We start from the raw sequence: 23,199 nt of genomic DNA on the forward strand, positions 1-23,199 counted from the left end.
TCCACATATAGCTAACAAGTAAGCTTACTGTGTGGCAGAATGCCCATAGGCATATCAACTATGTAGCAGTGTGACAAAAGCTGAGGACAAGATATCCCACTTATAGGCTACCAAGATATTTCATTTATTTTATGTCTATGCATGACCAAGTTGTGCCTCTTATCAATTTCACATCTTGATATATGGAGCATGCTAATATGGGTACTCGTACTAGTCCAAATGGTTTGCTCTACAGAAATCTAAATAGGATACCTGACTGGTAAATGTGGACCTATTATTTATGACTATCCTCAAATGCACCTTGGGACACAATGGTTTAAGTCTCTTAATCCGTAGCCTTCCGAGACCAAATCTGGACACAACTCGGATCTGGAAATACATGAACAAGAAGGCAGGAGTAGCAGGAATCGCAACCGGTCTGCTGCTTCTGACATGGACTCAGCATCATAGGCTGCTGATGTAAACTGCTAAACTTATGCTATGAGTGGGAGGCTCGTGGTTTATTGTCATCCTGCAATCACACTACATGTAGGCTACAGGAAAACACTCAACCTTAATATTTTTACTTATTTTAACCACTGATGCGCTATGGACACGATGTATTGGGTTACAGCCTAATATCATAATCTGATTTTGTTTTCTCTTGATGTAGACTAGTAGTAGAGTAGCCTAGTGGTGTATTGGGCTACAGTAATTCTATTACCGGGTAGTTTTGATAATATGGCATTGATAGGTTTCAGACATAGGCTACGATTAAGATATGGCGGCAAATTCACACTAGCGATGACAGTACTGGCGGTGGAACCTTCAAAGTAGCCTACAGAATATAAAACGTTAGCAACACCGGTCAATACGGGATTGCCTCTCAAATTCGCACTGGAGACTGGATTGAATGTTTACCATTTGCACGACGAGGTTCAGGAAACTAGTTAAAATTTACTCAAGATAGCCACTTATGTTTAATGAAGTTGTAAGATTGTCACATATTAAATAGCCTACATGTTTGCTGTGTCAGGTGTAATGATATCAACAACCATAAATTATGCAATTATGGGCAAACAACACATGAAATTGCAACGTAGCCTAGTCAAAAATAAAACTAAAACTGGTTAAATATTGAATTTATATGACACCCATAGACAAGATCAATTAAAAGTCAGCTCTGAGTCTGAAACAGAACGACTGAACATAGGCTTTGATTAATTCTTATGCATTAGAGCGCTCGTATCAAATACCGTAAAGGACATACTCTACCATACAGCCCAGTTGGCCAGTGCACATACCAACCTAAAACGTCAGTGTTAAAACACGTTGGAACGATAAAAAGAACGTTAAATCCTACCTGAAATCTGTCACTCGTTAGTGCATTCGAGCTGATTTGAATGTGCACACACACCATCCAGCAGCAGTCCTGCCTCCACGGTATCAAGCCCCTCCTTGTTCTGTGCGCAGAAAAGAGGAAGCGCGTCACACACTCGCACTCCATACATTTGCATCCAGCTTGTCTTTACAATACAGTAGGTTGACAATTGTAGCAGTATGTATACCAAAACACTTGGCGCATCTTCAGCAGCACTACTTATACAGTAATGCAATGCGTGTGTGTGCGTGTGAGGGATGGATGGAGGGAGAACGAGCAGGTGTGAGAGAGAGAGAGAGAGAGAGAGAGAGAGAGAGAGAGAGAGAGAGAGAGAGAGAGAGAGAGAGAGAGATTATGTGCATGCATGATGCATGTGTGTACTCTCAAATTGATGGAATTTCTTGTCATGAAACATAATGAAAACACACTCCCTGGTAACGGGCTAGAAAATGTAGTGTTGGTTGGAGTCATTTAGCATTCTATTAGTACATATGTGTCTTCATTAGCTTAGGCATACATGATGCACAAAACGTAATTTGATTTATTTAGAGAAACCAATGCTCATATCATATTATTTAAATGTATGCTGTAATGAATCTGGCATGGAAATGGTAAAGCAACTTATGATTGCACTCCATTTTGTAAACCTAGGCCTACTTGACAATAGACCTACAATACCTTTAGACAGTTGCCCAAAACTCCAGCAGGTAACTATGATAAACACTTTGCAGTATGTTGTGCTATAACTTGGCATTGTATTGTATGAGTCTAGTAATTATATAAAATAATAGGCGACCCATGGTAGCTAAGGGAGATGTAGGAAGGCAGGCTTGCAACATCTTCAATTGCATAGGGGCCTAATGGTTTATTTACGGTGACAGAGTGCAGAGGGGAAAACTACAAAGCAGGATCAAGGAGTTAGCCAGCTACCTTGGCAAATTATTCTGAAATAACTTTAGAAAGATAAGCTTGAAATTGGCATGGTCTAATTGACTCAACAACCATCCACACATGTGAAGAAGGCGCAATAGCACCTCTTCAACCTCAGGAGGCTGAAGAAATTTGGCTTGGCCCCTAAGACCATCCCAAACTTCTACAGATGCACCACTGAGAACATCCTGTCGGGCCGTGTCACCGCCTGGTACGACAACTGCACCGTCTGCAACCGCATGGCTCGCCAGAAGGTGTTGCAGCTAGCCCAACGCACACTGCCTGCCCTCCAGGACATCTACAGCACCCGGTGTCACAGGAAGGCCAAGAAGATCATCAAGGACATCAGCCACCCGAGCAACAGCCTGTTCACCCCTCTATCATCTATAAGGCATAGACAGCACAGGTGCATCAAAGCTAGGACAGAGAGACTGAAAAACAGCTTCTATCTCCAGGCCATCAGACTGTTAAACAGTCATCACTAGCTGGCGTCCGCCCAGTGCCCTGCCCTGAACTTTATTCACAGTTACTAGCCGGATACGACCCGACACTCAACCCTGTACCTTAGAGACTGTTGCCCTATGTACATCGTCATTGAATACTGGTCACTTTAATAATGTTTACCTACTGTTTTACCCACCTTTTCTATTCATATACTGCCCATAATGTCTATACACACCATCATATACACTGAGTGTACAAAACATTATGAACATTTTAAGATACTTAAACAGCTAAATACAAACGCCTAAGCGTCATGGCACAGCTCACAGCAACAATGTACATGAGGCCTATAACCCCTCTCCATTACAGAACCTGAAGCAGACTGCCACACAAAAGGGCAACTGCCTATTCCTTCCTTGGGCAATACCGTCCGATCCAAATAACAGGGGTACATTTTCTTCAACCTCACAACAGGTAAGTAGGCTAGCCTATAATGATAAACCCTTTATAATAAACATGAATCATCTCAAAATATTTCCAGTAAATATTTAGGCCTTCAGTATTCATATCTGTCAATACAGACCCAATAATAAACATAATTTAATATTAGGCGAAGTGACGTTCTCCAATGACATCACACCAATCAATAACAGTGCGCACCTGTGGTTAGGATGCCCTTGGCAGTGCGCATTGGGAAAATAGCTATTCCGATCCAGGAGTAACCAGGAGTTTGAAATGTTCTTTAGACAGAGTTAAAGGGAAAATCCACTCAAAAACTATATTTTGGTATTTTATTTATTAGTCCACTGTTGATACAGTCCCATCAAGTTTTCAAGATATTGGACTTTCAAGAAGGAAAGTGTCACCGGTCGCATCCCCATAGTCTGGTGGCCTAATATACTTGTTTGTAAGTCAATTTCTCTTTTGTGCGAGGGCTTTTGCCTACTACTCAGTTATTGTAGAGTGGAGTGTACCTTTAGATGGAGCAGTGAGGGGAATGGCACCTCTGTACCTTCGGGCTCTGATCAGTCCCTACACCCAAACGAGGGCATTGCGTTCATCCACCTCTGGCCTGCTGGCTCCCCTTCCTCTGCGGAAGCATAGTTCCCGCTCAGCCCAGTCAAAACTGTTCGCTGCTCTGGCACCCCAATGGTGGAACAAGCTCCCTCACGACGCCAGGACAGCGGAGTCACTCACCACCTTCCGGAGACATTTGAAACCCCACCTCTTTAAGGAATACCTGGGATAGGATAAAGTAATCCTTCTACCCCCCCCCCCCCCCCCAAAAAAAAATTGTAAAGTGGTTATCCCACTGGCTATAGGGTGAATGCACCAATTTGTGAGTCGCTCTGGATAAGAGCGTCTGCTAAATGACGTAAATGTGCCCTTGAGCAAGGCACTTAACCCTAATTGCTCCTGTAAGTCGCTCTGGATAAGAGCGTCTGCTAAATGACTAAAATGTAAATGTAAATGAGTGTCTCCAGTTGGTTTTTAGCCTTCCCAGCTTTCTCTTTCCTTGTGGGTTGTAGTAGTCCAGTGATTGTCTTGTTATGCCCATTGTGTTTTTCCTGAGTATGTGTCTATTTTATTTGGCCACGATATCCTCAGTATGTAACGTAGGCAGTTGTCGATTAAGACTTTTTCAGGTTTCGCATCACATTTGTGTTGAAGATTTGGATCTTGGTGTTAGTGGAGAGCTGTGATGAGGCCTGGTTTCAGACCACCCCATATTGGCCCCTTCTATGTGACACATTGCGGCGTCCCTTCAAGATATGAAAGAACAGTATCCCTGATACATTAATACTTCCTTGGGTAGCCCAGGTAGAGTTTCCATCATTCTACATAGGGCCCACACAGATCAGATCTGTGAGGGGGAATCACAAAGTACCTAGTGGTAGGGGCTTGGAGTCTATTTGTAACTAGCTAATAGACGGCATCCATGGAGAATGTAATAGATAACAGCCAGAATCTCAATACAGTTTCTCAACTTGGTCAGTCAAATCCAAGACAAATTGATGTTTTCTACTTAGCTAGATGCTGCCATCTGTTGGCTGCAGTGAATGAACACACAAACAGCCTGGTGACTGACAGCCTGTTACATACTCTGAAGGGAGAATACATTATCCTACAGAATGTGACCCCCTATTTGGAGTGAAGGGGCATAGTATTACTTTTAGATGGAAAACAGTTTATGTTTTGAGGTGACCCTCAAACAGATGTAGCTCATTACATGGCAGCACTCAATGATTATTGATGCCAGATTCAGCTCAATGGGGCAAGGGTCACATACATTTGGTTAAGCTAATAAGACAACTGGTATCACACTTCAGTTTCTGAGGCCAAAAACCCTCCTTAACCTTAGTTCAGCCAAAAATATAACATTTAGTTTAGGATTAGTTTAAAAAAAGACATTTGATCGAATAGGATGAGACTTTGAAAAGTAAAGGCTTTGAAACCCGAAAGCAAATCTGAACAGATCATAAGGGGTGTTGACTTGATTTGATCTTGAAACATTTTCAATCAACTCTCTCCCCTTTTCTCCGCTGTCTGAAATCTGTGTAAAAGGTGCAGCTGACGAAACAACAATATGTTTGGACCGTTAAAAACAACATTTCTGAGAACTTCCACTCTTTCAATTGTTTCTCTTGAGATTGCATTAGGTATGATCCCACCATCTGTCTTTTGGTGTGGTTGCACAGAGTTACTAAGCTACTCCACTTGAACTTTGGCCATTAGAGAACTGAGCTTTTCCTAAGGAAACCCAGAGAGGAAAGTCAAAGGGACTATCCAAGCACTACTGTGGCTTTATACTGTACACTAATCAACCTACATAATGTCAATTTACCATTTAACACCATGCCTTTTGAGGTGTGACATGGTTTTTATAAGAACTGAGTGATCCGTGATCTCTATGGGTAAAGTATTGGAGATGTCCATGCTGCTCCACTGGCTCCTCTTCTTTTACTGTCCAAAATATAATTGTTTTTATGACAGAAAAGCTGATACTTCTCCCACCACAAGAGGGTACCTCTGGCATGAATTAAGACATGTTGCATTGTGTAGACCTATTAGACTTGTGTTTTAATTTCAAAGTGTCTAAAATACTGTGAGAATGTGATCTGTTTGTCTTCAAAGCAGCGTTGTGTTTTAGAGTTGCTCATCAAGTCTTGTTGTAACTGTTGTAATCCTTGTGTCAATAGCACAGTCATTATACATAGGCTACAGTAGAGAGGTGACCTGTATAGAAAATACTTATAGGAGGTTATTGAGTGATTTGAAATTATAGTGCGTTGCATTCAAAATCACTAAAAGAGGATGACAAACAAACCTGTCGGATATTGTGATTTCAGTGTGTGGCTTTGCAACATCTTTACACTTAGGCTATTTTTACAGTGACTCAGTTCATTCGGAGCAATACTGTAAGTAGTATTGAGATGAAAGTGACACGTGTATGTGGATTTAACAAATATTCTCAGCAACATAAATGGACAAAGATTCACTTGACTCAATGACTAGGTATTGACGTCAATAATAAATCAAGTAAATATTTAAGTTTCTCAAGCAAGCAAGAGTTTCTTCCTGTAATTAATTGATGTAGACAGGTTAGACCCATATTCTATTCAACAAAAGTCAATGTTGTCCCAGCATTTCAAGCACTGCCAACCTAGGGTCACCAACAGGCCTCAGCCATAATCGTACAATTTCACCTTCTTTATATGAACAACCCAATGTTACGTTTCCTCTCTCATCTGCATAAATGGAAATCAAACAAACTAATTAAGATGTATTCCTTTGGTCAAATACATGTGTTCACTTTGAAAGTAGTCCAGTTGGTTTATCATGCTGGCCTTTCCCCCTGCTGTCGTGGCTTGGGTGTATCCATGGGAACGGGTGGCCAGGAGAGAGGGAGGTTCTTGTCCGAGCACTGAAGGGTGTGTGGAAGTCATCCTGGTCTCCTCCCCACCACCCGGCCATATTTAAACAGGCTGCAGCTCTCTGTCAGTCGCTTACAGAGGAGCTGGACTTAAAAAGAGAGATCCTGAGCCTGCTACTTATAGAGAGCCTCAGCTATTGCTTATAAGACCTTTACTACTACAATCATTGTCTATCTCACAAGCCTGTCTGTAAGGACACAGTGTTCGATTTACTCACATCTCATTCACACAAGGTAAGCTTAACTTCATAATTATGACTGTTGAAAATTATTTACCTTTTCTCAATGCTTTCAATATAAAGTTAGATTTGTGTTTATAAAAAGTATTTAACTTGTTTTAAAAAATATCATTTTTGATTGCCTGTGATTTGGATACATTTCTGTTATCTAATGAGAATTTACTTTTACTTTTGCAGTTTCCAAGCCCTGTCGGAGAACTAATGTGGGTGGTGGAGAAGATCCGTGTGTCCGCGGAGAGACCCAACCTGCCTCTCCCCTCAATGGAATACAGCTTCAGGATCGGAGACATATTTGGAGAGAAAGCTGACAAACACAAGAGACTTTCCCTGTTTCCTAACGTCATCACCCCAGACACTATCCCAGAGTTCTGCATCCCTCCTAAGATCCCACCCTTCCAGGATGTGAAGGGTAAAGAGCAGAGCCATCAGGCCCCCATCATCAGAGTGTCCCTGTGTGAGCGGGAGAGGGGGATCCCTAAGAGGGAGGCCCCAGCACGAGAGCTCATCAGCCCACACATCATCCAGGTGGAGAGTGTGGACGAGGGCCCCTATGACTGTAGTGATGAGGAGACCACCAACGCAGACCCTCAGAGCCAGGCAGCCCTCTCCCTGCCCCACATGGCCAAAGCCCAGACCTGCTACGGCTTCTGTACCCTGCTGGAGAGCCCCCACACCAGGAGGAAGGAGTCCCTGTTCCACAATTACCCTGGGTCCTGTGGCACACCGCTGCTTCTCCCCAGGAGCAGGTCCAACACCGTTCTGTCCTCCTCCCCTTCCTCCTTCAGTCTCCACACCCTGAGCTCCAGACTGTCCCCCAGAGGTTATACTCTCAACAGACAGGGCACACTGGACAGTGACACCACCTCGTCAGCTGAGTCATCCCCTTTCAGCTCCCCAATGCTGAGCAGGTCCCCACCCAAGTCTTCCCTCTTCAAAACATTGAGTCATGAAAGGCTTCTCTCCAGAAACATCAGGAAGACTGTGGTGTCCAGAAACAACTCCCTGTCGACAGACGAGGGCAGTTCCACGGACAATAGCCCCAATGTCATGAGGAGGGCGTCAGAGGGGCTGGTAGAGGGCCTTCCACCAAGCTTCGGTCTGGCCCCTCCTACCATCTTCCCCATAGACTTGGTTCTGCACAGAGAAAGGGTGATGAGGGAGAGCTTGGTCCCTATAGGGAAGGACGGCACCCTGCGCCTCTCTGCAGAGTACTGTCCTGATAACCAAAGGCTGCGGGTGCGGCTCATCAGTGCTGAAGGGCTATATACTTGTTCGGTGGACCCCAAGAGTATAAACTGCAGTTTCAGCCTCTCCCTGGTGCCTGGAAAGGTCCAGAAGCAGCGTAGCACAGTCATCAGGAAGTGTCGTAACCCCATCTTCAATGAGGACTTTTTCTTTGATGCCATCTCAGAGGAGCACCTCTGCCAACGCTCCCTGAGATTTAAAGTTGTCAATAAAATGTCCACTATGAAAAGAGACTATATTCTGGGGGATGTTGAACTTCCACTCACAAGCATTATCACTTTATAAGTTAAATCATTGACTTGAATTGTATTTATTTTCACTTTATACTGTGAGTAGAGATTTTATACTGTATCTATTAAACCATTAAAAAATATATATGTTTCCTTGTATTTTTTCTCTGAAAGGGCAGTCTTGGAGTACATCTGTTGCAAGCAATAATGTGTTTCATATGGCAACTGAATATTGAAAGGCCCATGTCTTCCTTATAGCAGAGTTCATATCACATACTACACAATAACCAATATCTTGTAGGCCTATACATTTTTTTGCATACTGGCAATAATCACTCTAGGTCCCTCCTACTATCCATCCTCATTCAGAAACATGGATGACTATCTCTTTTTGTCTGGACTTAGCTTGCACTCCCAGTGAACCTCTCAGTCAGCAGGGGAAGGTGTAAACATGGCCGTCTCATGTGCCAATGTGAGAGACTCGCTTTCTCTTTTTTCCTCTAAGCCTGTAGTTTCCTACTGACCTTTGCATGGATTAGAATATCAGTGGCAACCAGGAACCTTGTTGGGCAGTGCTAATGACCAGTTCTGAAAAGGCATATCCACTTACCTTGTTTAAACCCCATTTATCGGAAAGCTATGCGTTAATCAGAAAATTAAAAACAGAAAATGCCACCCAACTTTTAATTGAGATGCTGCCCCCTTTTTATTAATCATGTATTCTGGGATAACACAACTCTGTGAAAGCTGTAATTTTCCAGGGCACAAACACTTTGATCTTAAGTTGCACTGGACTGGAGCACATGCCATTAAAATGTGCACCACCACAGCCCTCTGCCGTCTGGGTATTCATACAGTAGGAAAACCTGGAATGATGCTGAGTGTTTAGCACCCCCATACTCTTTTTCTGCTTCCCATTATAATTTCTCTCATGATTGTGGGTTCGATTCTCGCTGCGTCCACCCATACGGAAATGTATACCCAAATGACAAAATTGCTTTGGATAAAGAAACGCTAGCTGACATGGGCTAGTTGATCCGGACCTTTCTGACAAGTTATAAATAGCGCTCTAAGGTCTGCAGTGACTGACATGACAAGAGGAAAACTGCTGATGCACTACCCAATTTCAAAATTGCACCTTGTGCATTCTATTACTACAACTTTCAGGAGTATGTTGAAAGCTGGACTGAGTCCACCCCCCCCCCCCCCCCCCCCCCCCCCCCCCCCACCCCCCCCCCCCCACCCCCCTTAGACATTTTTGCACATGTATTACAAATAAAAAACAGAAATACCTTATTTACATAAGTATGCAGACCCTTTCCTATGAAAATCGAAATTGAGCTCAGGTGCATCCTGTTTCTCCATTGATCATCCTTGAGATGTTTCTACAACTTGAACATTCATTCCTGTGGTGAATTCAATTGATTGGACATGATTTCGAAAGGCACACACCTGTCTATATAAGGTCCCACAGTTGACAGTGCATGTCAGAGCAAAAACCAAGCCATGAGGTCGGAGGAATTGTCAGTAGAGCTCCAAGACAGGATAGTGCCAAGACACAGATCTGAAGAAGGGTACCAAAAACTGTCTGCAGCATTGCAGGTCCCCAAGAACACAGTGGCCTCCAACATTCTTAAATGAAAGAAGTTTGGAACCACCAAGACTCTTCCTAGAGCTGGCCGCCCGGCCAAACTGAGCAATTCTCTTGGCGGAGAAGGGCCTGGGTCAGGGAGGTGACCAAGAATCCGATGGTCACTCTGATAGAGCTCCAGAGTTCCTCAGTGGAGATGGGAGAACCTTCCAGAAGGGCAACCATCTCTGCAGCACTACACCAATCAGGCCTTTATGGTAGAGTGGCCAGTCAGAAGCCACTCCTCAGTAAAAGGCACATGACAGCCCGCTTGGAGTTTGCCAAAAGGCACCTAAAGGACTCCCAGACCATGAGAAACAAGATTCTCTGGTCTGATGAAACCAAGATTGAACTCTTTGGCCTGAATGCCAAGCATCACATCTGGAGGAAACCTGGTATCATCCCTACGGTGAAGCATGGTGGTGGCAGCATCATGCTGTGGGGATGTTTTTCAGCAGTAGGGACTGGGAGACTAGTCAGAATCGAGGGAAAGATTAACGGAGCAAAGTGCAGAGAGATCCTTGATGAAAACCTGCTCCAGAGCGCTCAGGACCTCAGAATGGGGCGAAGGTTTACCTTCCAACAGGACAACAACACTAAGCCAAGACAACGCAGGAGTTGCTTCGGGACAAGTCTCTGAATGTCCTTGAGTGGCCCAGCCAGAGCCCAGACTTGAACCCGATCAAACATCTCTGGAGAGACCTGAAAATAACTGTGCTGTGACACTCCCCATCCAACCTGACAGAGCATGAGAGGATTTGCAGAGAAGAATGGGAGAAACTCCCCAAATACAGGTGTGCCAAGCTTGTAGCGTCCTACCCAAGACGACTCGAGGCTGTAATCGCTGCCAAAGGTGCTTCAACAAAGTACTGAGTAAAGGGTCTGAATACTTATGTAAATGTGATATTTCAGTTAAGTTTTATTTTTTATAAATGTCTAAAAACCTGTTTTAGCTTTGTCATAATGGGGTATTGTGTGTAGATTGATGAGGGGACAAAAACAATTTAATCAATTTTGGAATAAGGCTGTAACGTAACAAAATTTTGTAAAAGTCAAGGGGTTTGAACACTTTCCGAATGCACCCTATACTCTGAGTCAATAGTAATAATAAGGAAATCCCCGCAACTACACCCATAAATTGGGGAAAACAAACGTTCTTTCCCATTGACCCCCAGTGTAAAATAGCCAACTTCATCGTAGATTTTCTGTTATACAGAAATAACAAAACATAATGTTCAGTGTACATGTAACCAGGTCAAAAATCCCAACCTACGGTTCACCATGCTCCCATATAGGGAAATTGAGCCTGCCAGAAGAGCCCTGTGGCTTCAGGCTATTCAGCGTGGAAGAGTGGGAAATTGTGGGGACCCGGTGTCCAAGTAGGCTACATGTAGCTATGTGTGTGGAAAACATTTCATCACAGGTAAGACATTTAACTAGTTTAGTATAGTCTGTTTGTAACTCTACTCACTACAGTCTGTTTGTTTGTGTTGTTGGTCTTGGCTAGCTTAATGTTCCAGTCGTTAGCTAGCTAGCACTCACTCATTCACATGGCTGCTAACGCTGTCATGAAAAGGGAAATGAGGGAAGCCCTACAATATTACGTTTTTCTAGTGAGAACGCTCGGGAGCAGTCAATGTTGAAAAGTAATCTTTACACATGTTGTACTTTTCTTAAATGCAGCTTTAACTTTTCCATAACCAATAATATTGTATTTTCTGCTGTTTAAAGCTGGTGTACAAAACCGAAAGAAAAAAACTCAAGAACAAAACTAAGAACTGGAAGCATAGAAATAGCACACATAGAACAGATCTACCGCTTCTTAGACTTGCTTTCAATGAGAATGTTAGATCTATAACACAAAATGTGAATTTGGTCGGGTCTCCCAAAAAGTTACATATTGCAGCTTTAAAGAGCGACTGCCTTTAAAAAGCAACCAATCCCTTTGAAAACGGCCCATATGGCATTAATATGAGTCAGAATAATTTTTTCTAGTGTCTAATTATTATTCTTTTTTTTTTGTGTATGGGTGGTCCCGGGGATCGAACCCACTACCTTGGCGTTACAAGCGCCGTGCTCTACCAGCTGAGCTACAGAGGACCACATGATTCCTATCGTGTCTCATGGGGGACAAAACATTAGTAACCCAACCCCAAGACAACTCTCGTTCGACTTCAGTCATGGCTGCCAGTGTTTCTTGATAAGCGAGCCAAAAAAACAAAACAGGAAGTGCAGTCGCACTTTAAGATGTTTTCTGCAACCGGACACAGGCCTTAAAAGTATCAACTGTCACTAGATATACAGTGCTTTCAGAAAGTATTCCTACCCCTTGACTTATTCCACATTTTGTTGTGTTACAGGCTGAATTCAAAATTGATTAAATAGATGATTTCTCACCCATGTACACAAAATACCCAATAATGACAAAGTGAAAACGTGTTTTTAGAATTTGTTTCACATTTATTGAAAATGAAATACAGAAATATCTCATTTACGTAAGTATTCACACCCCTGAGTAAATACTTTGTAGAAGCACCTTTGGCAGCGATTACAGCTGTGAGTCTTTATGTGTAAGTCTCTAAGAGCTTTCCACACCTGGATTGTGCAACAGTTGCCCATTATTCTTTTCAAAATTCTTCAAGGTCTGTCAAATTGGTTGTTGATCATTGCTAGACAACCATTTTCAGGTCTTGCCATAGATTTTCAAGTAGATTTAAATCAAAACTGTAACTCTGCCACTCAGGAACATTCACGGTCTTCTTGGTAAGCAACTCCAGTTGCAACCAGTGTAGTCCTTGTACTCTAGTGTTGTCCTTGTGTTTTAGGTTATTTTCCTGCTGAAAGGTGAATTTATCTCCCAGTGTCTTGTGGAAAGCAGACTGAACCAGGTTTTCTTCTAGTATTTTGCCTGTGCTTAGTGCCATTCAGTTTCTTTTTTATCCGTAAAAACTCCCAAGTCCTTAATGATTACAAGCATACTTATAACATGATGCAGCCAACACTATGCTTGAAAATATGGAGAGTGGTACTCAGTAATGTGTTGTATTGGTTTTGCCCCAAACATAACACTTTGTATTCAGGACAAAAAGTGAATTGCTTTGCCATATTTTTGCAGTATTACTTTAGTGCCTTGTTGCAAACAGGATGCATGTTTTGGAATATTTTTATTCTGTACAAGCTTTGTTCTTTTCACTCTGTCAATTAGGTTCGTTTTGTGGAGTAACTACAATGTTGATGCATTCTCAGTTTTCTATCACAGACATTAAACTCTGTAACTGTTTTAAAGTCAGCAGTGGCCTCATGGTGAAATCCCGAGCAGTTTCCTTCCTCTCCGGCAACTGAGTTAGAAAGGACGCCTGTATCATTGTAGTGAATGGGTGTATTGATACACCATCAAAGTGTAATTAATAACTTCACCATGCTCAAAGGGATATTCACAGTCATTTATTTTTATTTTTTTACCTACCAATATTTATTGAATCTGTGTTTGAAATTCATTGCACAACTGAGGGACCTTACAGTTAATTGTATGTATGGGGTACAGAGATGAGGTAGTCATTCAAAAATCATGTTAACCACTATTATTGCAAACAGAGTGAGTCCATGCAACTTATTATGTGATTTGCTAAGCACAGTTTTACACCTGAATGTATTTAGGCTTGCCATAGCAAAGGTGTTGAACCAGCTTTACATTTTTTATTAATTTGTAACAATTTAGAAAAACATTATTCTACTTTGACATTATGGGGTATTGTGTGTAGTCCAGTGACAAAAATCTCAATTTAATCAATTTGAAGTGTTTAAATACTTTCGGAAGGCACTTTAGCTGCTAGGTAAGCATTAACCTGGCCAGTCTGGGAACTCTGGGCTAATATGGGATTAGCAATAGGTGACAGAAGAATTGTAGGAGAATTAAGTAAGAGATCTGTCTAAAATTGATATTAAAGCAACAGAAAATATCATAGCGATGCCCTGCTCCAGGTGTATAACAGGACTGCTTAGCAACCCCACTGTTGTAATCATACGCCACTGTCACAAAAATACATTGTGTCTTGATCAATAAAGACACTGCAAACAAACCTAGATTTTAACCTTTATTTAAAAGCACGCCCACACAATACTTGTGTGGGCAGGCTTTGTCTCTGGACCCTGTGTAGGGACAGATAATGTTCGACATCTTTGTATCGACTGTTGACTCAGCTGTGACATGTCTTGTAATAAACCAACATCTCCGGGAGTTCCCTGGGCTGGCCATCCAGTGACAGGGATTTCCATTTGAGTAATCTATCCTAACTGAAAGGAAAAGGGAAGCAGTAGTATTATAATAACCCCAAACCAAACATTCTCACTGGACAAACACTGAGGTCTTTAGCTATTGCTCTAACCACGTACACATGACTTCAAAAACAACAAAAGCAGATCTCTATGAGAGGCAGACATCGGAGGGCATGTAAAGAAGCTGCAGAAGCCAGAAGTCAGAAACCATGTAAAGTTGGGGGCAGGGGCAGGGATTTCTCTCTAAATGTTACAACTCAGGCACCGTGAGGCTTCCTGTGCATATCATGAATGTACAGGCTATAGTACAGGCTGTTACGAGGTAAAATTGGCTGTAACCTGAATGATTGGTCTGAGTTTGGGAGTTGTGTTCCATACCAAAGCTGCTTAGCAACCCCTCTATTGTAATCACACTGTCTATAAGCCACTATCACAAAAATACATTGTGTCTTGATCAATAAAGACACTGCTAATAAACCTAGATTCTACCAACAGTTTAGTAGATGGACAGAACAATTGGAGTATAAGAATAAACATACATTTGTGTGAAATAATAAACGGTAATGGTTTCCTATTTGCTTTAGGTCATAGCTGATTAGATGCTCCAATCATATCACGGCATATGGCATTAATAAAAGTTAGATTTTCTAAAACTGGCAGATTGACAACCTAATGTTAAGGCTTGGATAGTGCTTTTAGTGCCCACAGAAAAAAAGAATTACTCATGAATCATCATCATTTACAATGCAGATTGTAGCTTGCCATAAAAAACCCTGCCCTTGTAATTGTCCAGATAGCAATGGGTGTTTGTGTCCTCGTACCCTTTTAAAACATGGGCTTTTTCGTAGGAAAGTCTCAATATCTGACACAGACACCCAATCCTCCCTCCAACCAAAATGTTAAAAAATAAATAATGTTACCTTTATTTAAAAGCACGCCCACACAATGTCTCTGGACCCTGTGTAGGGACAGATAATGTTGGACATCTTTGTATCGACTGTAGACTCAGCTGTGACATGCCTTGTAATAAACCAACATCTCCGGGAGTTCCCTGGGCTGGCCATCCAGTGACAGGGATTTCCATTTGAGTAATCTATCCTAACTGAAAGGAAAAGGGAAGCAGTAGTATTATAATAACCCCAAACCAAACATTATCATTGGACAAACACTGAGGTCTTTAGCTATTGCTCTAACCACGTACACATGACTTCAAAAACAACAAAAGCAGATCTCTATGAGAGGCAGACATCGGAGGGCATGTAAAGAAGCTGCAGAAGCCAGAAGTCAGAAACCATGTAAAGTTGGGGGCAGGGGCAGGGATTTCTCTCTAAATGTTACAACTCAGGCACCGTGAGGCTTCCTGTGCATATCATGAATGTACAGGCTATAGTACAGGCTGTTACGAGGTAAAAGTGTCTGTAACCTGAATGATTGGTCTGAGTTTGGGAGTTGTGTTCCATACCAAAGACCTGCCCTGTCTGGAACAGCGTAACCTAATTTGCTACAATGACAAAGACCAAAACTGGTGGGAGTACCATTGAGGACAGTGGTGTCTCTCTATCACAGGTGAAGGATCTTTTAAACGAACAAAAATAGTTCCACAAACAGTTGTTACAACAAGAAAATAGCTTCAAGTGCTGTGTCCAAATACTGGTGGAGTCAACTAATAAAAGAATGGACGACCTGACCAGAGAGGTTCAGGACCTGAAGAACATTTTGCAGTTCTCCCAGGGTCAGCTCGATGAGTTTAAACAGGAGAACGGCAAGATGACAGCAATCTGTAAGTCATTGAGAGAGGACATCAGTTCTGTATGTGAATCCATGATAACAATGAAGGAGAAATCTGATTATCTCGAGGGACAATCAAGGTGGAACAACATGGTTGTGGACGGAATTGCAGAATCTCCACATGAGACCTGGACGGAGTCTGAGGACAAAGTGAAGGAAATGATCTCGGAGAAACTTAAGATGGAACACAGGAAGATTGAGGTGGAGCGCGCCCACAGGACTGGAAAACCCACCACTGGCCCAGGTGACAGGTCCAGGCCGACAGTGGTCAAGTTCCTGAGGTTCAAGGACAAAGTAGCTGTTCGGAAAAGAGCGAAGAACTTGAAAGGAACGTACATCTTCCTCAACGAGGACAACCCTCAAGCTGTGCGCCAGAAGAGGAAAGAACTCATCCCAGCCATGAAAGCTGCCAGAGTGCATGGGGACATTGCTTACATCCACTATGACAGGCTCATTGTCCACCCTAAAAAGCCTGGAAGGGATGAGAGAGCCAAGCCTGTGGGTTCATAGCTTCAACCCCGCAGCGCACACACACACACACACACACACACACACACCAACTGATTAATGGACTGCTGAATGTATTAATTTTTCTCTTGCTTTGTTTGCTCTTTTCCATATTATATCTATCTCTGATAAACTACCCAGGAAAGGGCTGAAAATAGCCAATATTAATATATGGAGCCTTAGAAATAAGGGTCATGAAATCAATAACTTGCTAACATCAGATAACGTTCATATATTAGCCATTTCTGAGACTATCAGAACTCAGGAAAAGACCCAGATGCAGGCAGTTCGAATCACAGATGTTTATTAACAAAACAGGGGGCAGGCAGACGACAGGTCAAGGGCAGGCAGAGGTCGGTAATCCAGCACAAGACAGGTGAAACAGATAAGGGTGTGACAGAGACTCACTTAGATATTTCATTTGATGATACAGCAGTAGCAATACAAGGATATAACATCTATAGAAGAGACAGGAATGCTTATGGGGGAGGTGTTGCTGTATATATTCAGAGCCATTTTCTTGCAATTCTTATAGGAAAATCTTATGTCAAGTGTTATGGAAGTGTTGTGGTTGCAGGTTCACTTGGCATATCTAAAGCCTTTTCTTTGGGGTGTTGCTATAAGCCACCAAGTGCTAACAGTCAGTATCTAAATAATGTGTGTGAAATGCTTGATAGTGTATGTGATGTAAACAGAGAGGTCAACTTTCTTGGGGAGCTGAATATTGACTGGTTTTCATCAAGCTATCCACTCAAGAGGAAGCTTCTCACTGTAACCAGTGCCTGTAATCTGGTTAAGGTTATTAATTAACCTACCAGGGTGTTTACGAACACTACAGGAACAAGATCGTTTTTACTAATACTGTAGAACTGTAAAGACAGACGCTGGGAGACGAGAAGCAAGTACAGGGAGTGAACAATTATTGAAAAAACAGATAGGAACAAAACACTTACAGTGTCTGGACAACGGAAAACGGAAGAACAATAATGCAGACGCGGGGATCAAACTGAGGAACAGACAGATATAGGGGAGGTAACCAAGCAGTGATGAAGTCCAGGTGAGTCCAATGAAGCGCTGATGCGCGTAACGATGGTGACAGGTGTGCGTAATGATGGGCAGCCTGGTGCCCTCGAACGCCAGGGAGGGGGAGCGGGAGCAGACGTGACAAGAACTTTGTTCTAAAGCTGTATCCGTACCCATTTGATGCAGTGATCACAATATAGTGGCTATATCCAGGAAAGCCAAAGTTCCAAAAGCTGTGCCTAAAATAGTGTATAAGAGATCATACAAAATATTTAGCTGTGACTCTTATGTGGATGATGTTACAAATATTTGTTAGTCTGATGTGATTAGTAAGGAGCATCCAGACGCTGCACTTCATGAATTTATGAAATTGCTTCTTCCAGTTATTGATAAACATGCACCTGTTAAGAAACTGACTGTTAGAACTGTTACGGCTCCACGGATTGATGAGGAATTGAAAAACTGTATGGTTGAAAGAGATGGGGCAAAAGGAGTGGCTAATAAGCCTGGCTGCATATCTGACTGGCTGACTTACTGCAAATTGAGAAATCATGTGACTTAACTCAACAAAAAGAAGAATAAACGGTATTATGAAGCCAAGATCAATAATATAAAGAATTATGGAAAAAAACTTCAGTACTTTAAATGAAATTATGGGCAGAAAGAAAAATTCAACTCCATCTTTCATCGAATCAGATGGCTTAGTCATCACCAAACCATTTGATGTTGCCAATTATTTTATGATTAGTTCATTGGCAAAGTGGGGAAACTTAGGCAGGAAATGCCAACAACGAACAGTGAGCCATCGTACTCATGCATAAAAAAACAAATAATGAAAGAAAAGCATTGTAAGATTGAGTTTTGTAAAGTTAGTGTGAGAGAGTTGGAAAAATGCTTGTTGACAAACCTCCTGGCATTGAAAACGTATACTGAACAAGAATATAAACGCAGCATGCAACAATTTCAAAGATTGCACTGAGTTACAGTTCATATAAGGAAATCAGTCAATTGAAATAAATTCATTAGGCCCTTATCTATGGATTTCACATGACGGGGCAGGGGTGCAGCCATGGGTGGGCCTGGGAGGGCACAGGCCCACCCACTTGGCAGCCAGGCCCACCCACTGGGGAGCCAGGCCCAGCCAATCAGAATGAGTTTTTCCCCACAAAAGGGCTTTATTACAGACAGAAATGTAACCGGGACTGGCTCGATTCGGTCTTATGTTGAAATTGTGTTTTTTACATTGGATAAAAGTAGAGACTCAGAGCTATAAAATGGTATATCATACACTACAGTTGAGGAAAATGGAAAAGTAATTCTGCTTTGAAAGTTGATAAACTTGTAACCTCACTTTTGAGAAAACGACCCTTGAATGTTTTGTTAAATCTACTGGAGAGCTGTTCTTTGTCTACAGCCATTCAACATCGTTCACACTCTCTTAAGCCTTAGTCCTACCCATTTCTTTGAGGATTCACGTGAGGCCATGTACTAAACAACCAAATATTTCAAGACTAAAGGCTGGTTAATACTACGTCTATCGACAGTTGTCGCAGTGACATCATGAACATTCTATTGTCGTCCAACATCAAACTTGTCGTTGTCATTATGAAAAAGTATAAACACAAAAACTACAGGCTGCATAGCAGCCTGGTGGTCCAAAATAGCATAACTAGTGTATTTTAACACCAATCAACCCACCCGTTTAAAAATGAACTTAGTATTTGTTAATCTATCAAACCAGGTAACTAAAAGCAACTTTCTAAACATTGTTTTGATTAATTTCTAGCTTGTTAGCTAGCTAGCTAATGTTAAGTTAGCTGGCTAGTCCAGTTCAAATAATGACCATATCATATAGCTGACAACGTCTTCACTTTAGCTCATTTGTCTTCATTATTACAGGAAAATAAACTCACAACAAGATCATTATTTACAAGTTAATGGCGAGCCAATTGCAGAAAATAGCTTACTGTGGTGAGTGTGACGAAACAAAAGCAGGGCATTCTACCGGAGAATTTAAGAACTTGGACACTGTCTCGTTGGCTTAACGTTATATCCTAATTTTGACTTTGCTGCAGGTCATGTTCTTCACATTACCGTCTCTGGTAAACACATACTATATCAAATAAAATCTTATTTGTCACATGCACAGGATACAGAAGGTGTAGTGAAATGGTTACTTCCATAGTGTTTAGACATGTAGCTAGCTAGCTAGCTAAACAATTAACCATAATCCCAACTCATAACGTTACTACCCTGCATGAATCTGCAGGTAGCTAACCAACCAGGTTCAATGTTAGCTAGCTATCATTAGGCTATAACTAGCATTGCAAGTGGCTCTGAGATACAAATAATATTACTACACAGATCATACACGTAATGTTAGCTAGCGAGCCAGCCAGCTAATGTTAGCTAGCTAGCTAACAGTACACTTTAACTTGAAATGAGAACGACTTTCTGACAAAATTAGAAACGTGAAATATCTGAAAATGTAGCTAGCTAGACTCTTACCCGTATACATGGATGGACGCTTCACCCTCTCTGTCACGGATGCCATGGTTGCCCTTAGTTTGAAGACGTAATCCGGAGACAGGTGTTTAATACAACAGCCTTCTGTTTGTTCTCTTTTCGAGTCCCTCTGCATATTTGCAATCAAACGCCAGAATTCTCTCCATCTCCTTAGCTATCATACTCTAATTCCACCGGGCATTCCACTGATTTCAAAACTTGTTCCTCCAAAAAGTGGAGAGCAACCCTTTTGCAGTTCTACTACGTGATATCTTTCAAAAAAGCGCGTTAGAAAGGATTACCTACACATACTGACCAGCTCATGTTATAGACAGGAGCGTGCTACATGGCAGAACAATCCGAACTCATCTCTCGGCATGTCCAGCCCAGCCATTATCTCAGTCAATCATGGCTAGCGGGAAGGTTCCTGTCTTTTTCCGTGGCTAAACCAACTAGGCTCGTAATGTAACAATTGTATTCGTATTTACAGATGGCATACAAGTTTGTTATTAAGGCACATGAAAGTTCACATGTTCCAGAAGGCATTTCTGCAACAAAAAAAAAAGCGGTTTTTGATAGACCAAAATATGTTTAAGTTCAAATGCCTCTCCTGTGAAGTAGTGATACGCAAATACTCCTCGCCCCCCCCCACCACACCCTTCTCCCACACCCTTCTCCCACACCCCCAGACCCCCTCAGACGATCCCACAGGTGAAGAAGCCGGATGTGAAGGTCCTGGGCTGGCGTGGTTACACGTGGTCTGCGGTTGTGAGGCCAGTTGGACGTACTGCCAAATTCTCTAAAACGACGTTGGAGGCAGCTTATGGTAGAGAAATGAACAGTAAATTCTCTGGCAACAGCTCTGGTAGACATTCCTGCAGTCAGCATGCCAATTGCACGCTCCCTCAAAACTTGAGACATCTGTGGCATTGTGTTGTGCGACTAAACTGCACATTTGAAAGTGGCCTTTTATTGTGCCCAGCACAAGGTGCACCTGTGTAATGATCATGCTGTTTAATACACTTCTTGATATGCCACACCTGTCAGGTGGATAGATTATCTTGGCAAAGGAGAAATAACAGGGATATAACATCTGTTTATTTATTTTTTTGTGCATGAAACATTGGACCAACACTTAACATGTTGCATTTAGATTTTTGTTCAGTGTAGATGGAAAGCTACTGAAGATGGTAGCTGACTCTATGGCCACTCCTATCTGTCACATCTTTAATCTGAGCCTAGAGGAAAGTCCTTGTCCTCAGGCCTGGAGGGAAGCCAAAGTCATTCCGTTAGTGGTAAAACAGCCTTTACTGGTTCTAACAGCAGACCTATCAGCTTGCTGCCAGCTCTTAGCAAACTGTTGGAAGAAATTGTGTTTGACCAAATACAATGCTATTTCTCTGCAAACAAATTAACAACAGACTTTAAGCATGCTTATAGAGAAGGGCACTCAACATATACTGCACTGACATAAATGACTGATGATTGGTTGAAAGAAATTGATAATAAGAAGATTGTGGGAGTTGTACTGTTAGATTTCAGTGCAGCCTTTGATATTATTGACCATGACCTGTTGTTGAGAAAACTTATGTGTTATGGCTTTTCAACCTCAGAGCTCAGCAATCAACATCTACAAATGCAACTATCCTCAGAAGTAGAAATAGGCCTACTATTTATAAACACAGCTTGTAGTTATTTAGTAAAGTAGTAAGGATATTAATGTTTTTATCAAGAACGTGGTGTTTGATCCTAGGACCTTTACAGTAAATTTCCAGGGCAAATGTACAATAAACTCTATTTGCCTTTGATTTAATGCTATTTATCTGTAGTGAAATGTTCAAGTAGATTGTTTTCGTGCTTAAAAACACACACTAGTTCCTTCCTCTTCCTTATTTCACGTCTATTTTAGAGCCTCACCTACTATAATAACACTTTGAATACAAAGAGCCATACTGAGTGTTACTTTCTTATCGTAAGTGCTGTTTTATCACACTTGGTTAAGCTTGCCAAAATATATACCACAAAATAATATCCCACAGGGAAAAAAACTGTTCTTTGGAATTGGACATTGCAAGCAGACTGCAGTGACATGTTCTGTTTTAGTTTCAGGTTTCACTTCCAAATAGTTAGATTTTACTGGAATTCTGATCAGTTACATCAATGGCCTACATGAAGTCAAATAAAAACAGAGGTTTAAATTCATTCAGCTGTGAGATGAGAGATGATGACAATGACAGTATTGACATTTACAGAACAAAGCATGTGACAGGGCTCAGTGACGTCGGAGCTGATAGACAGGTGGTTGTTACAGAGGTGTCATAGTAGAATGTGGCTAGGATTGCCAAGAGAACATATGTTTATGTTTTTTTTTACTGTCAGGCCTTGCCAGGTCTTTGTAGAGGAGATGGGAAGAGGAATTAGTTCCTTTCAATTAAATAATTAGTGTCTGCATCTATGGCCCACATACGCCTTTTCCTGGCTACATAAAATTACATTTGACATATGACAACATTGCTTTTGTCATAATTATGTTTAATTTACATTGAGTTCAGTAATAATGGTAAATTCTGTAAGTTGTTCTGAAAATGTTAGAAATGTGACCAACAACAAGCCTTTTATTATCCTTGTGACCCCCTAGCCTCCCCTGTCACAGGCTATGTGACCCCTACACTCAACAATTACCCAATATTTCTGGCCACAACCCATACTAAGTACTAAGCTCCAACCTGCTGCTACATCTCCCATTTCTCTTTTTTGTCCAATTCATTTGTTACATTGATGGAAGATGATTTGTCTGTCCCTGGTCTAGGATGTAGTGATGTACTCAACTGACCTCCACAGCATCACACAAGGACAATTTAATCTCTTGCTGACTTTGATCTCCTGTGCCCATGAGTAGTACTGTGGTAACTGAACCAGATTTCAACCCAAAACGGATCGAAATCCAAATTCAATGAGTGTTAAATAAATACAAAATCACTTTTTAGCTAGTGATGGAGAGGATGACAGGTGGTCATTCAATCATGCTGATATAACTGTTACCATGAGTTAGTGGTGGGCCCTCTGTTTATGGTAAAGTCAGGCTAAAT

The 23,199-nt window shown here is 41.8% G+C and overlaps 1 protein-coding gene across 1 annotated transcript; it reads left to right on the forward strand.

Annotated features, from left to right (window-relative positions):
* Window positions 1–7,108: 7,108 nt before the first annotated feature.
* LOC311137796 (C2 calcium-dependent domain-containing protein 4C-like) lies at window positions 7,109–8,437 on the forward strand (the record flags this gene model as incomplete). The annotated part of the gene is made up of 1 exon (XM_084172382.1): window positions 7,109–8,437. The coding sequence occupies one exon, from the start codon at window positions 7,109–7,111 to the stop codon at window positions 8,435–8,437; it is 1,329 nt and encodes a 442-aa protein (XP_084028508.1).
* Window positions 8,438–23,199: the final 14,762 nt, after the last annotated feature.

The sequence above is a fragment of the Coregonus lavaretus genome (genome assembly GCF_964263955.1).
Source record: "Coregonus lavaretus genome assembly, chromosome: 11".
NCBI lineage: Eukaryota > Metazoa > Chordata > Actinopteri > Salmoniformes > Salmonidae > Coregonus > Coregonus lavaretus.